Source organism: Petromyzon marinus, unplaced genomic scaffold (genome assembly GCF_048934315.1).
Source record: "Petromyzon marinus isolate PM22_M1 ecotype Great Lakes invasive population unplaced genomic scaffold, UKy_Petmar_22M1.pri1.0 PM_G_Scaffold_129, whole genome shotgun sequence".
Taxonomy (NCBI): domain Eukaryota; kingdom Metazoa; phylum Chordata; class Hyperoartia; order Petromyzontiformes; family Petromyzontidae; genus Petromyzon; species Petromyzon marinus.
The window spans coordinates 30258-47952 of NW_027422683.1; the positions used below are offsets into that span (position 1 = coordinate 30258).

Consider the following 17695-nt stretch of genomic DNA (forward strand, 5'->3'; position numbering starts at 1 on the left):
GAATGAATACTTGTCTGGTTTTGTGCATACTTGTAAGATTTGATCTGTAAGGGTCAAACATTGACTAAGTGATGTTAGGACAAAGTGTGTGTGTGTGTTTTGTAAGTAACCTGTACAGAGAACTCAGGTGAGACCCGTTGTTCTTGTGATACAGGTCAAACGGTATTTTCGTGTTCCACGAAGCATCTGGAGCAACTCATTGTCTTTGAAATAGGTAGCACACTCGGATCATTCATCAGTTACAAGGCATACCACTTAAAATTTACACGTATAGGAGGAGGTACATTCTCTACAACACGAATTGTTGTTTTGTCTTACGTGTTGAGGCCACGTGATATGTCGAAGGCTCTCTGCCAGCTCACAGGACAGACCCAAGTTGCCATGTGCTCAATAAGATGACTGACAGAGGCACCACTGCACCGACTTGGTGTGGTAGACGCTCCGCTCGTTGTCGTGAGCGTCGCTCATCCGCCCTCCGTTGTTACTGGAGGGCGACTGCCTCCAACTGCCCAGCAGCGTGCTTCACGAGCCTCCTCCAGAGAGGCCGATCTTGACACCGCTGGTACCGGTCATCGGCAAGTCCACTCAGCTCCACATCTTTATGTACAGCATCAGTCCATAAATCTTTAAGAGGGTTATCGAAATGCCATGCAACAGACAGATGGGCAGATATGAACGAACAGAGCTAATGCATTAACATCTCAACCTTGGTTGGAAAGCGTTAAAAAGGAATGTCTTATTTGACCTGAACTGCATATTGTTTGATTTGAGTTAAGGACAATAAAAAACTAATACAGAGATCGTGCACTCACATCAGTCTGGGTTAGCGCGTGAGAGGACCTCCTGTAATACTATGATCTCACCAGATACGGAAACAAATTGGCATTAATGCAGATTTGAGGCTATGCGGATGGCTTTGAACCCAATGCACCCTTCAATGGTAATGCACATAATAGAGACATGCTTTGTTCACTTTTCTAAACCCATGCTTTTAAGATAATCTCAAGCAATTTTCTCTGCCAATCATGTTGCCTGATCTTATTGCACTCACACAAAGACAAAGATCCCCCATATAGCCTTAACAGACTGTAGGGGCAAGTGCTGTTAGCGAGCACCTATGAAGGCCGGAACGGTACACGAAGGGGTGGGTGGCCAGCACCACGCCCGACCGCCTTTGTCTCCCTAGTGGCAATGTTTACACACCGTACCAGGAACTCACACACACACACACAAAGATCCCCCGTACAGCCTTCAACAGACTGCTGGGGCAAGTGCTGTTGGTGAGCTCCTATAAACGCCGGCACGCACGGCACTCGAGGGGGAGGGTGGCCAACACCACACCGGGCCGCCTTTGTCTCCCCTGATATTTACACCACACTAGGAAGTCATTCAAGACTACATCGATGTAGGGAAAACCCAGGACTGGTTTAAATATCTGCCACTGTTGTGTGTCATGAACAGGAATCCAATTTGGGTCACCGGGTTACGGAGTGCAGTGCGATAGCCACTAAATTACCGCTCCCCACTCATACACAACAACAAGAACCTACGTGACTTTACCGAATAGAACCAAAGAGTATGGATCCTTGCAGTCACGAAAGCTTTAAATTTAGAAAAGAACAAAGATCCCCGGTAGAGCATTAACAGACTCTAGGGGCAAGTGCTGTTAGCGAGCACCTATGAAGGCTGGCACGGCACACGAGGGGGGTGGGTAGCCAGCACCGCGCCCGGCCGCCTTTGTATCCTGAGTGGCGATGCTCACATCACACTGGGTACTCATCTTTAGGCTGAGTCGACCTAGGGAAGGCCCAGTACCGGTTCAGATAATCGTCACTGGCGGTGTTGGCCGTGAGCGGGAAACGATCCTGGGTCTCCGGGTTCGTAGCCCAGCGTAGCGCTAACCGCTGCCCTACCGCTCGTACAAAGATATGTTTAAACACGCGCACGCAAATACACATTCTGTTTGACTAACACTTCTTTCAAACCGTACGTAGCCAAACATTTCCGTTGTAGAGTTTCTGGATAATGTCTGGAATTACCACAATTTTGACCGTGACACCAGCATGCAATGACCTGTGCGTTGTGAGTGACACAATACTCTGTTTACATCCGCCGTGAAGCAGAACAGCGCATATTGTGGTGAATGTTACTGGGGTAGCCAGGTGTGCCTGTCGGATTTGAACTTTGAACCTCTGCAACAAATAGAGAATGCGCTATCATATTCCTGGTTCTTTCGGTAAAGTAACGTAGATAGAAAACAAAAAATAAACTAAATAAAAGATTTAAAAATAAAAAATATTAATACAAATAAAAAGAATACATTTAAAAAAATAAATTGATGATAAGATGCCATGGGTCGACTGACTCAGATGACTGGCCAATGCACCGCCTTTGCCCCCCACTACACACACACTGTGTACACGTACACACACTGTGTACGTGTACACACACACAGTATTTACACACTGTGTGTGTGTGCGTACACACTGTGTGTACGCACACGTACACAGTGTGTACGTACACACACAGTGTGTACACACACACAGTATATACACAATAATGTCCACGTTGTTTTTGCTGAGTTCACGCACCCAAGGGAGGGGGCAATGGAAAATGAATCTAAATCAACTTAAACTCCATCCCCGCTCTGTGACGTCACCACTCAGCATGACCTCATCGGCATGAAGTGCCAGCGGGAGGTGTAACTCGCTAGTGACGTCATGTCACCAAGGTATTCACACTCCCCCCGTCCACGGCGCTCTTGAGCGTGACGTCACCTCCGCTTGGGTCACTGCCGATATCCAGTGCCAATCCTTATTTGGGCAAAGGTACGCCCAGTGACTGGCGGTTCATTAACATAATGTGTTCGTTGAAGCCGTTGAGAGTTTATTGCGACGGGTTCAGCAGCCACGCCCCATCCCTCGACATATGGCCCGGACTCATTACAGAGCCGCTCATTTGTGGGAGGGGCGTGTCTCTTACCCCGGAAGTGACGTCATGTTACCTGCTTACGCGCGTGACGTCGCGAGGTAACAGGAGGCTGCCGATCCGCGCTTGCACTGAAATCCGAGGTGAGATTCTCATGGTGGTGGTGGTGGTTGTTGTTTACCAAGGTAGAGCCTCTCTCGTAGGGATGTCAATTGAGTAGCAGCGAGCATGGGAATCGATGTCCAGGTTGGAACTTTACAACGCGGGGCCTAGCCACGCGGGGCCTTGCCTCCTGCCCTCGCCTGATTGCATTCACTTTAATTATCTCGCTTAAGTTTAATTTGTCTTCACCCGGCTCGCCACTTTGTAACTTTGTTTTATTGTAAATATTCACGCAGTTTTTATTTTTTCACCAGGCCAAGCCCGCTTGAGCTGCTATACCGCTCTTGTTATCAGAAGCGACCTGCCCACAACAACACAAGGTGAGACTTTGTCAACGTGTGTGAATGTTTTGACTTAAAACTTTGGTGACTGCAGGAATTAATATTCTTGGTTCTTTCGGTAAAGTCACGTAGATAGAAAATTAAATGAAAATAACAATAAAAATGAATGTAAATAAAGCAAAAAAACTCACGTCGTTTTGATCGCAACACAAGTAGTCTTTATTTAATGTAATTGTATTATCAATTATTGTTATTTTCCATCTACGTAACTTTACTGAAATAAACAAGAATACATGTGTCAATGTCTATCGGTCAAAGACGCTATACGGAGAGACGCGCAAACTCCAAATATACAGCAGGCGTCAGGGTCGGAATCGAACCCACGACTTCCTGTATACCAGGTGAGGTAGTTAACATCTCACCACGGAGAGAGACACGCAAACTACAGTTAGCCTCAGCTATGTTCGTTGATCCTCAATTACTTGGTGGAGTGAGGAAGCATTCATGCCAAGCAGATGAAGGTGGCCAGGCGTGATTCTAGACAAGCCACCGCCTGTTTACCCAGTGGCAGTGTACAGTTTGTGTTTGCAGTAACGTCTATTAACTCTGTTGAACATGGAGGTTATTACGTAACAATAGTTTACTTTTGTTTTCCTCTGGAACTCTTTATAAGAATGGAAACAGGAGGTGAACACAGTACGCACATGCAGCTGAAATCGGAACTGTTCATCCCAGCATTCAAGGACATCTGAGCCTGGATTCACACCTCTAAGTTGCGATTGAACATTAATTTATGCATTACACAAATGGTATTGTTTTCAACACCCTTTGCTATGTCAGCTGAATTTAGCTCTCATAAAAATTCCTTTTGTAGCCAGACAGCCGAAATTGTGTGCTCGGAGTTTTGGGTGAACATTCAATTTGAAGATACGAGGGCTTCCAGGCATGTTTATGACCATTTGCCCTCTTATTGTGTGCCATAACAGCCCTGTGATGAATTTGGGAAACTTTTTCACTGCATCATGAATATATGAATAAGTATAGACGTGTAAGTCACATGTTAATGTATATATGCATTCCTCTGTGCCTCAATACTGACGTGTAGATGGTGTGGATATTATTTTTTTCTGTCTGCAGCCGACGCTTCCTCTGACGCTTCCTCCGCAGAATTGGTTTGATGGAGCAAATGCACTCAGCGCAGCTCGGTATGACAAGTCAACAATGCGACCAGCGTGCATACAGCACGGATCGGACTGGAAATTTGACACAGCACCAGAGAACTCACACAGGAGAGAAACCCTTCAAGTGCAGTGTGTGTGACAAGGCATTTTCACGGTCATCTGCTTTTAAAAGACACCAGAGAACACACGGGAGAGAAACCCTTCAAGTGCAGTGTGTGTGGGGAGGCATTTTCACAGTCATTTAATCTTAAAAGACACCAGAGAACACACACGGGAGAGAAACCCTTCAAGTGCAGTGTGTCTGGGAAGGCATTTGCATGGCCATCAGTTTTTCAGACCCACCAGAGAACTCACACAGGAGAGAAACCCTTCAAGTGCACTGAGTGTGGGAAGGCATTTTCACATTCATCAAATCTGCAAAAACACCAGAGAACACACACGGGAGATAAACCCTTCAAGTGCACTGTGTGTGGGAAGGCGTTTGCACATTCATTAAGTCTGCAAAGACACCAGAGAACACACACGGGAGAGAAACCCTTCAGGTGCACTGTGTGTGGGAAGGCGTTTGCACATTCATCAAGTCTGCAAAGACACCAGAGTACACACACGGGAGAGAAACCCTTCAGGTGCACTGTGTGTGGGAAGGCATTTTCACAGTCAACTGTTCTTAAAAAACATCAGAGAACACACAGGAGAGAAACCATTCAAGTGCACTGTGTGTGGGAAGGCATTTTCACTGTCATCTGTTCTTAAAAAACACCAGAGAATACACACAGGAGAGAAACCCTTCAGGTGCTTTTTGTGCGGGATGATGTTTGCACAGTCATCACATCTTCAAGTACACGAGAGAACACACACGAGAGAGAAACCCTTCAAGTGCACTCTGTGCGGGAAGGCGTTTTCACAGTCACCACATCTTAAAGTACACCAGAGAACACACACGGGAGAGAAACCCTTCAAGTGCAGTGTGTGTGGGAAGGCGTTTGCACAGTCATCTCCTCTTGTAACACACCAGAGAATACACACAGGAGAGAAACCCTTGAGGTCCACTCTGCAGGAAGGCGTTTGCACATTCATAAAATCTTCAAGTACACCAGAGAATACAGAAGCATCAGAAGATCTGCAAGGAGTAGAGTCTGAAATCAGCTTGTGAAAGTCAAAGTGCCGCAATAAGCCCATCCCTCATGAAACACGAACCGGAAGAAAATCCCAGCTTGGACACTTTTAAAGGTATCAAGGTGAAATATGAAGAGGTGATGGTGAAATATGAAGAGGTGATGGTGAAGAGGGAAGAGGTGATGGTGAAATGTGAAGATGAAGATTCAACTCCAAAATCGGACCTTCACATTGATGGAGGCAACGTGAAGCCAGAGGTGAATTCTGACTGAGGCAGAGCGAGGCAACTCCCAGCAATTCATGGAAGTGGAGGTGTGTGTGGACTTGCTCCTAGACAATACAAAGTCAAATGGAGACCCGGTAGATGTGTAAGCTTGAGACGGTCGCTACAATAGATGCACCTTTGTCATAGGCCTTTAATGACAAGAACGTGAAGTTGAACACTCAATTCCTAGGTTCAACCTGCAGAGTAAGAGCGAGCGGCCAGTCTTTGTGGACCCGTGGATTGTGGAGATCTCTGACCAGGAGTGAGAGCCAAGAAGCCCCCAAGCATTCACTATGTTATAATAATTGCATTTACACGGTGCTTGCTTAATCGCCTCGGCAACTCGGAGTTTCGTATCTCGTCTGAAACACTCGAAGAGCATCCCCAAGTAGCAGCTGCCCCTGTGTGGCACAAGGTGGTGGCCCTGCACCGGCCTGCATTTATTTTTTCCGCCTGAGGACGACCGCTTGTGTTACGAGCGAATCATAACGTCGTGATCTATTATTATTTGTTCTACCTACGTGACTTTACTGAAAGAACCAAAGAGTATTTGAACAAGAGGCTGTCAGTAGGGGGCGATGATTGATGTTTCATCTCAGTTGTGTAATTTGTCGCTAATGTTTAGAATTCGCCAGCATGCAATGGCCTACTCGTTTTGAATGACACAATAGTATGTTTTACATCCACTGTTACGCAGACGGTGCATATTTTTTTAAATAGCTTTTTAATCAGATGTTATCTGATGCAGTAGATTTCACTGCAGTAATTAAATTTTGTTAAAATTCCTGTCAATAATTTAGAATGAACATCTTCTTTGGTTCTTTCGGTAAAGTCACGTAGAATGAGAATAAAATAATAAATTAATAAAATTAAATATCAATAAAATTCTCACGACGTTTCGGCCACAACACAAGTGGCCTTCAGGTGAAAGGAACAAACCCGTCGGGACGACAGAGCTTCAATGAACGTTAAGATTCGTAGCGTCTTTTAAGCTGGTTTAGAGAAGTGAGGCACCTTGACAAAGGGGTTTACATATTAAACAGGAGAATTTAGCATTGAAATAGCTGAGTGATTAGCTTGTGACTGGTCATAGAAATAGACTGGTCTTGTAAATTGGTTTATTGTGTTATTTTATTTATTCATTATTTTATTCTCATTCTACGTGACTTAAGATGAATCCTTGCAGTCACGAAAGCTTTAAATCGAAATTTAGAATGAACACTTGTCTGATTTTGTGTGTACATGCATCACTTTATTTTTTATAAGGGTTAAACATTGAGTGGCTCATTGAACCATCAGGTCTCTTTTTAATTAGGACATCCAAAAAAGGTAGCTTGCCATCTTTTTCGACTTCCATGGTAAATCTGATGGCTGGGTGTATGGAATTGATGTGGTCGAAGAATTGGTCTAGAGCAAGCTACCTTTTTTGAATGTCCTAATTAAAAAGAGACCTGATGGTTCAATGAGCCACTCTGTCTACAGGAAAGCTACCCATACGGATGCTTATCTGAAACAGGATTCCCACCACCATCCATCACAGAAGAATTCTCTCATCAAGACTCTGTATCATAGAGCCCAATGCATATCCGACCAGGAACACATAGGCAGTGAACTCAAGCACGTACACCAAGCTCTTAAGGCTAATGGTTACTCCGACTAAACAATCCGCAAAGCTATCACTCAAACCATGAAGAAGGACCCTCTTGAGGAGCCTTTCAAAACCATCACTTTACCCTACATTGCGGGGATCACAAAAAAGATCTCCAAAATCTTGAATAAACACAAGATCCAGGCCCGGTTCAACACATTACATAAAATCCGTGATCTGGTTCCGTCTGTAAAAGATGTGATTCCGGACATACAATACCCCGGTGTCTACAAACTAAGTTGCCTCTGTGGTAGTAGTTACATTGGAGAAACCAAACGCCATGTCTCGGACCGCATTCGTGAACACAAAGCAGACCTTAAACACGGTAGGACCAACACCTCGGCCGTGGCAGATCATTGTTATAATTCAGTAGGCTCACATGACATTGACGTTCTTTGTAAGCCATCTGGCTACCATGAGAGATTCGTTCATGAGGCTATCCACATATACAAGCACAGAGACAATTTCAACCGAGAAGATGGATTCTGGCTTAGCAATCATTGGAAAGATTTGATAAACCATTTCAGGTCTTAATTGATTGTTCACGCTTACAGTGGCTTTCAGACAGCATACATAAAAAAAAGTTCGTCTCCCCCCTCCTCTTTTCAGAACATAGATGGACTAGTCCTTCTAAATAAACTGCCAAATCGCTGCGCGTGGCGCTAACGTTTTTTTATAAATAAATACACCGTTTAAAAATAAATAAATTTATGCAAACCGACACACCTGATGACGACCGTTTGTGTTATGGTCGAAACGTCGTGAGAATTTTTATTGTTTTATATATATTTTATTATTTTGTTGTTTCCCTTCAACGTGATTTTACCGAAAGAACTAAGAATATGAATTACTGCAGTCACGAAAGCTTTAAATCAAAGTGTACACACACACAGTGTATGCACACAGTGTACACACACACACATAGTGTACACACACACATAGTGTACACACACACACATAGTGTACACACACAGTGTCCACCAAAACCGGTCCACAGTTGGCTTGCACTGAAGCAATGCTGCAGTAATGATGGACTCGCACGAAGGCCGTGGGATTTATATTTCGTGTTAAACATTCCTTTGTTTAGTGGATAGACCGATTAAAACCGGGAGCAAGCGAGGGCTTTACCATTCTGGCGAATTGCCTGATGATGCTGGATGTATTTACCAGCGAAATGTCGTACTCAAACTGTAAATGTGGATTCACTCTTCAACACACCGGTGGGCTAAAGTAGTGAATTATTTGTCTTTTTGTCAACGTGACACTTTTTTTTGCTGATTGGTCATGTCGGGTGTTGGAGGGTTACGACACATTTATAAATAAACGCGATCTAACCCAAAAACCTTTATTATGAATAATATTGGTCGCGAAAGCCTACATGTTAAACTAAAGACGTCTTGTCTGCTGATCTTGTTCATATCTGCGTACATAGATATCCCACATTGCTTGCACGTACACACCACACGCAATTAAATCAATAAAAATAAGAACGACTTCCGGGCATTGCGATGATCGAGGAATCTCTTTCAATGGAGCGAGTTCAGTGTGTTCGATTCAACATGTCTCTGTCCGTCTGTGTCATCTGTTTGCCTCTGTGTTTCTGCCTGTGTCTCTCTGTCATCTCTGTGTTCCTCTTGTCTGTGTCTGTCCGCCTGTCTTGTCTGTGTTTGTGTCTATCAGCGTCTATCCAACCGTATTCAACGACTGTCAGTAGCAACACGCGCCTGGTCAACTTCCACGGCCCGCGACTCAAACTTGTTTATCTGTAACTTTCGCACCGTACGTAGCCAACCGTGTTAATCCATGGGTCTCTGTGTGTGTATATAACTTCTTTCGCACCATACCTATCCAACCGTGTTAATCTATGGGTCTCTGAGTGAGTCTCTGTGTGTGTATCTGGAACTTATTTCGCACCGTACGTAACCGAACCTGCCCAGGAGGAGCTGCTGGTATCTGTGGAGCTGTGGGCTGGGTAAATCTGTGAGCAGGAGCGAGAGACAATTAAGCTCCCAAGCATTCACTACGTTATAAACAACATATTTGCACTCATAAGTCGCTTGCCCAATTGCACTCAGCAACTCGGATGTTACATATCGAACCTCATCTCAAACAATGGAAGGGCGCCCCCTAGTGGCAGCTGCCCCTGTGTGGCACAAGGTGGCCCTGCACCGGCCTGCACGTGGACATGAGTCTGTCGGTAGGGGGCGATCATTGACGCGTCATCTCCCTGTGGAGTTTCTGGATAGTGTTACTGGAATTGCCACAATTTTGACCGTGACACCAACATGCAATGTGCGTTGTGAGTGACACAGTGGTTTGTTTGACATCCGCTGTTTAGCAGACTGCGCATGTTGTGGTGAATGTTACTGGGGTAGCCAGATATGCCTGTCGGATTTGAATCTCGGCAACGAATAGAGAATGCGCTACCATATTCCTGGTTCTTTCGGTAAAGTCATGTAGCTAGAAAAATAAAAGATAAAAATAATAAATTAACATTTAACTAATAAAATAATAAATAAAAATAATAAATTGATGAAAAAATGCCATGGGTCGACTGATTGAGATGACTGGCCAATGCACCACCTGTGCCCCCCACTACACACACAGTGTACACACACAGTGTACACACAGAGTACACACACAGTGTACACACACACAGAGTACACACATACAGTGTACACACACAGTGTACACACACAGTGTGTACGTGTACACACACACAGTGTACATACACAGTGTACACACACACACACAGTGTATACACATACAGTCTACACACACATAGAGTACACACACACAGTGTACATACACACAGTGTACACACACACAGTGTACACACACACTGTACACACACATATAGTATACACAGTGTACACACACACAGTGTACACACAGTGTACACACACACATTGTACAGTGTACACACACATATAGTATACACACACAGTGTACACACACACAGTGTACACAGTGTACACACACACATTGTACACACAGTGTACACACACAGTGTACACACACACATTGTGTACATACACACAGTATACACACAGTATATACACAGTGTACACACACACACAGTATACACACACACACACAGTGTACACACACACAGTGTACACACACACAGTATATACACAGTGTACACACACAGTATACACACAGTGTACACACACACACAGTGTACACACACAGTGTACACACACACACAGTGTATACACACACAGTGTATACACACAGTGTACACACACACACGGTGTACACACACACACAGTGTACACACACAGTGTACACACACACGCAGTGTACACACACACACACAGTGTACACACACACAGTGTATACACACAGTGTACACACACACACGGTGTACACACACACAGTGTATACACACACAGTGTACACACACAGTGTACACACACACAGTGTACACACACAGTGTATACACACACACAGTGTACACACACAGTGTACTCACACTGTATACACAATAATGTCCACGTTGTTGTAGCTGAGCTCACACACCCAAGGGAGGGAGCAATGGAAAATGAATCTAAATCAACTTAAACTCCAACTCTGTGACGTCACCACTCTGCATTACCTCATCGGCGTGAAACGCCAGGGGGAGGTGTACCTCGCTAGTGACGTCATGTCACCAAGGTATTCCACCGAGCTTTTTAGCGTGACGTCATCTCCGCTTGGGTCACTGCCGATTGCGTTCCAGTGCCAATCCTTATTTGGGCAAAGCTACGCCCAGTGACTGGTGGCTCATTAACATAAAGTATCCGTTAAAGCCGTCGCGAGTTTATTGCGACAGGTTCAGCGCCCACGCCCCCATCCCTCGACATATGGGTCGGCCTCATTAACATAACATAATTTATTCAGTTACAGAGCCGCTTGTGGGAGGGAAGGGACGGCATACTACTTCCTGCTGTCGCGAGGTAACAGGAAGCTGCCGTGTGCGCGCTTGCACTGAAATCCGAGGTGAGAAATTCTCATCGTTGTGGTGGTGGTGGTCGTTGTGGTGGTGGTGGTTGTTGTTGTTTACCAAGGTAGAGCCTCGCTCTCTCTCGTAGGGATGTCAGTTGAGTAGCGGCGAGCACGGGAATCGATGTCCAGGTTGGAACTTTACAGCGCGGGGCCTAGCCACGCGGGGCCTTGCCTCCTGCCCTCGCCTGATTGCATTCACTTGAATTATCTCGCTTAAGTTTAATTTGTCTTCACCCGGCTCGCCACTTTGTAACTTTGTTTTATTGTAAATATTCACGCAATTTTTATTTTCTTTTGTTACCAGGCCAAGCCCGCTTGAGCTGCTATACCGCTGTTGTTATCAGAAGCGACCTGCCCACAACAACACAAGGTGAGGCTTTGTCAACGTGTGAATGTTTTGACTTAAAACTTTGGTGACTGCAGGAATTGATATTCTTGGTTCTTTCGGTAAAGTCACATAGATAGAAAATTAAATGAAAACAGATTATAAATTAAATGAAAAATAAAAAAATTGAAAATAAAGCAAAAAACCCACGACGTTTCGATCGCAACACAAGTGGTCTTTATCTTATTGAATTTAATCTGTTATTTTTATTTTCTATCTACGTGACTTTACTGAAAGAACCAACAATACGTGTGTTAATGTATCTATCGGTCAAAGACGCTAAGCGCGTGCCGCTGTTGACTCTGAATGTGTGGAGGGGAACACCTTCACCACGGGGAGAGAGAGACAGACACACGGATAGCCTCGGCTATGTTGATTGATCCTCGATTCATTACTTGGTGGAGTGAGGAAGAATTAATGTTGAGCAGATGAAGGTGGCCAGGCATGGTGCTGGTCACACCGCCACCTGTTTACTCATGGCAGTGTGTGACAGTGTCAAGTTTGTGTTTGCAGTAAAGTCTATTAACTCTATTGAACACGGAGGTTATATCAAAACAATAGTTTATTTTTGTTTTCCGCTGGAACTCTTTATAAGAATGGAAACAGGAGGTGAACACAGCACACACATGCAGCTGAAGTCGGAACTGTTCATCCCCAGCATTCATGGACATATGAGCCTGAATTCACACCTGAGTTGCAATTGAACGTTAATTAATGCATTTCTGCACAACAGAAATAGTATTTTTTTCAACACCCTTTGCTATGTCAGCCGAATTTAGCTTTCATAAATATTCCTTTGTAGTCAGACAGCCGAAATTGTGTGCTCGGAGTTTTGGGTTAACATTCATTTTGCAGATATGAGGGCTTCCAGGCATATTTATGACATTTCCCCTCTCGTGATGAATTTGGGAATCGTTTTCACTACATCATGAATATAGTAATAAGTATAGACGTGTAAGTCACTGTGTATATATGCATTCCTCTGTGCCTCGAAACTGATATTCTTATTTTCTGTCTGCAGCTGACGCTTCCTCTGACGCTTCCTATGCAGAATTGGTTTCATGGAGCAAAGGCAGCAGCTCGGTACGACAAGTCAACAATGCGACCAGCGTGCATACAGCACGGACCGGACTGGAAACTTAACACGGCACCAGAGAACTCACACAGGAGAGAAACCCTTCAAATGTACTGTGTGTGGGAAGGCATTTGCATGGTCATCAGTTCTTGAGACCCACCAGAGAACACACACAGGAGAGAAACCCTTCAAGTGCACTGTGTGTGGGAAGGCATTTTCATGGTCATCTACTCTTAAAACACACCAGAGAACACACACAGGAGAGAAACCCTTCAGGTGCAGTGTGTGTGGGAAGACATTTTCAGATTCATCTACTCTTAAAACACACCAGAGAACACATACGGGAGAGAAACCCTTCAAGTGCAGTGTGTGTGGGAAGACATTTTCAGATTCATCTACTCTTAAAACACACCAGAGAACACACACGGGAGAGAAACCCTTCAAGTGCACTGTGTGCGGGAAGGCGTTTGCACAGTCACCACATCTTAAAGTACACCAGAGAACACACACGGGAGAGAAACCCTTCAAGTGCAGTGTGTGTGGGAAGACATTTTCAGATTCATGTAATCTTGTAACACACCAGAGAACACACACGGGAGAGAAACCCTTCAGGTGCACGATGTGCGGGATGGCGTTTACACAGTCAGGTAATCTTGTAACACACCAGAGAACACACACGGGAGAGAAACCCTTCAAGTGCAGTGTGTGCGTGAAGGCGTTTGCACATTCATCTGATCTTGTAAAACACCAGAGAACACACACAGGAGAGAAACCCTTCAGGTGCACTCTGTGCAGGAAGCCGTTTGCAGATTCATCAAATCTTCGAAAACACCAGAGAACACAAAAGCATCGGAAGATCCACAAGGAGCGGAGTCGGAGTATGAAATCAGCTTGTGAAAGTCAAAGTGCCGCAATGAGCCCATCCCTCATGAAACAAGAACCGGAAGAAAATCCCAGCTTGGACACTTTTAAAGGTATCGAGGTGAAATATGAAGAGGTGAAGGTGAAATGTGAAGAAGTGATGAGCGAAGAAGTGAAGGTAAAATGTGAAGATGAAGATTCAACTCCAAAATGGGACCTTCACATCGTGAAGCAGGAGGAGAATTCTGACTGAGAGTGAGGCAACTCCCAGCAGTTTGTGGAAGTGGAGGTGTGGGTGGACTTGCTCCTAGACAATACAAAGTCAAGTGGAGACCCGGTAGATGTGTAAGCCCGAGACGATGTCGCTACAATAGATACACCTTTGTCACAGGCCTTTAATGACAAGAACGTAAAGTTGAACATCAGTTTCTAGGTTCATCCTGCAGAGTAAGAGCGGCCAGTCTTTGTGGGCCCGTGGGTTGGGTAGATCTCTAACCAGGAGCAAGAGCGAATAAGCTCCCAAGCATTCACTGTTATCATAATAATTGCTTTTACATGGTGCTTGCTTAATCGTATCAGCAACTCGGAGTTTTGTATCTCATCTCAAACGCTCGAAGAGCATCCCCAAGTAGCAGCTGCCCCTGTGTGGTACAAGGTGGTGGCCCTGCACCGGCCTGCATGTGGACAAGAGCCTGTCATCTTCTTTGGTTCTTTCGGTAAAGTCACGTAGAACGAGAATAAAATAATAAAATAAAACAATAAAATAACACAAAAAATTATCACGACGTTTCGGCCACAACACAAGTGGCCTTCAGGTGAAAGGAACAAACCTGTCGGGACGACAGAGCTGCAATGAACGCTGCTAAGATTCTACGTGACTTTACCGAAAGAACCAAAGAAGATGAATCCTTGCAGTCACGAAAGCTTTAAATCGAAAAAAAGAGCCTCTTTGGTTCTTTCGGTAAAGTCACGTAGAATGAGAATAAAATAATAAATTGATAAAATAAAATAGCGGCCTTCATGAAGGCCGCTTGTGTTGTGGCCGAAACGTCGTGAGAATATTATTGTGTTATTTTATTTGATCAATTTATTATTTTATTCTCATTCTACGTGACTTTACTGAAAGAACCAAAGAAGATGAATCATTGCAGTCACGAAAGCTTTAAATCGAAAAAAGAGCCTGTCAATAGGGGGCGATGATTGATGCGTCATCTCAGTTGTGTAGTTTGTACGTAATGTTTAGAATTTGCTACATTTTCACTCAGACGCCAGCATGCAATGGCCTACTCGTTTTGAATGACACAATAGTATGTTTTACATACACTGTGAAGCAGACGGTGCAACTTTTTTTTAAAAGCTTCTTGTTAATACGATGTAACGTGATGCAGTATATTTCACTGCAGTAATCCAATTTTTCTTTTGTTCTTTCGGTAAAGTCATGTAGAATGAGAATAAAATAATAAATTGATAAAATAAAATAACACAATAATATTCTCACGACGTTTCGGCCACAACACAAGCGGCCTTCATCAGGTGAAGGGACGAGACTGGTAGGACAGCGCTGGAGTGAAAGAGCCACGTTCAGATCACGACCTTTAAGCTGTGTGAGAGGAAACAAAGCGCCTTGACAAAGGAATTCGAATATAATTTAGCATTGAAATGGCTGAGTGATTAGCTTGTGACTGGTCACAGAAATAGCTGTTAAAAGTTAAAGCATACACATCCGCAGAGGCACCCCTTGACAATGGAATTAGCATAAAATTTAGCATTGAAATAGCTAAGTTAAAGCATACACATCCGCAGAGGCACCCTTGACAAAGGAATTAGCATAGAATTTAGCATTGAAATAGCTGAGTGATTAGCTTGTAACTGGTCACAGAAATAGCTACGTTGAAGTCAGAGCATACACATTCACCGAGGCACTTAGTACAAATCAAACAGGAGAATTTAGCATTGAAATAACTAGGCGAATTTAGCATTGAAATAACTGAGTGATTAGCTAGTGACTGGTCACAGAAATTACTATGTTGAAGTCAAGGCCTACACATCTGAGCTATTCACAGTACTATATAGTGAACCAATGAAAAACTAAAATATAAATTACCTTAATGTTATCAATAAACTCTATATTCTCCAATCAGCTAAGCTACCAATAATAAGTCGTTATATATCACAATGCTATATGGCAAAAAAAATGGGTGGATTCTTACCCTCAACTTTAGCACCACGGATAGCTACGGGCCCCGTTCAGACGGACGAGTTCATCCATGGTCGGAACAGAGGAGGGGGAGAGAGACAGCTGCGAGGCGCTATTATACTCCATGTTGTAAACCATACCATTAACCGTGGTGTGAGAGGTATTAAGAGTCAATGCTGGCGAAAGAGCTGCGGTCTGAAGGTCATCGTAAAATACAATTAATTAAGAACAGAAATGGTTTACAACATGGAGTATAATAGCGCCTCGCAGTTGTCTCTCTCCCCCTCCTCTGTTCCGACCATGGATGAACTCGTCCGTCTGAACGGGGCCCGTAGCTATCCGTGGTGCTAAAGTTGAGGGTAAGAATCCACCCATTTTTTTCGCCATATAGCATTGTGATATATAACAACTTATTGTTGGTAGCTTAGCTGATTGGAGAATATAGAGTTTATTGATAACATTAAGGTAATTTATATTTTAGTTTTTTATTGGTTCACTATATAGTACTGTGAATAGCTCAGATGTGTAGGCCTTGACTTCAACATAGTGATTTCTGTGACCAGTCACTAGCTAATCACTCAGTTATTTCAATGCTAAATTGGCCTAGTTATTTCAATGCTAAATTCTGTTTGATTTGTACTAAGTGCCTCGGTGAATGTGTATGCTCTGACTTTAACATAGCTATTTCTGTGACCAGTCACAAGCTAATCACTCAGCTATTTCAATGCTAAATTCTATGCTAATTCCTTTGTCAAGGGTGCCTCTTCGGATGTGTATGCTTTAACTTAGCTATTTCAATGCAAAATTTTATGCTAATTCCTTTGACAAGGCGCTTTGTTTCCTCTCACACAGCTTAAAGGTCGTGATCTGAACATGGCTCTTTCACTCCTGCGCTGTCCTACCAGACAGTCTCGTCCCTTCACCTGATGAAGGCCGCTTGTGTTGTGGCCGAAACGTCGTGAGAATATTATTGTATTATTTTATTTTATCAATTTATTATTTTATTCTCATTCTACATGACTTTACCGAAAGAACCAAAGAAGATGAATCATTGCAGTCACGACAGCTTTAAATCGAAATTTAATCCAATTTTGTTAATATGCCTGTCAATAATTTAGAATTAATACTTGTCTGGTTTTGTGCATACTTCTAACATTTGATCTGTAAGGGTCAAACATTGAACAAGTGATGTTAGGACAAAGTGTGTGTGTGTGTATTTGAAAGTAACCTGTACAGAGAACTCAGGTGAGACCCGTTGTTCTTGTGATACAGGTCAAACGGTGTTTTTGTGTTCCATGAAGCATCTGGAGCAACTCATTGTCTTTGAAATAGGGAGCACGCTCGGATCATTCATCAGTTACAAGGCATACCACTTGAAAGTTACACGTATAGGAGGAGGTACATTCTATACAACACGAATTGTAGTTTTGTCTTACGTGTTGACGTAGATTTTGTCTAACAAGGACTAGAAATGCTCCTTGCTGATTCACGTCTGGATGTTCGTAACCATCGGTTGAAGCAAACCCCACTGCTGTTGTTGAGTCGCTGTGCACCAATAAGGGTCCAACACATTGATGGCCTTCAGGCCAGGAAAGTCACAACATTT

At 43.8% G+C, this 17695-nt stretch overlaps 1 protein-coding gene across 1 annotated transcript; it reads left to right on the forward strand.

Annotated features, from left to right (window-relative positions):
- Positions 1-4641: 4641 nt before the first annotated feature.
- Positions 4642-15383, forward strand: LOC142909661 (uncharacterized; the record flags this gene model as incomplete). The annotated part of the gene is made up of 3 exons (XM_076059782.1): positions 4642-5197; positions 5280-5596; positions 13113-15383. Coding segments are annotated over 3 exons (1906 nt in total), but the record flags the coding sequence as incomplete, so codon positions are not given.
- Positions 15384-17695: the final 2312 nt, after the last annotated feature.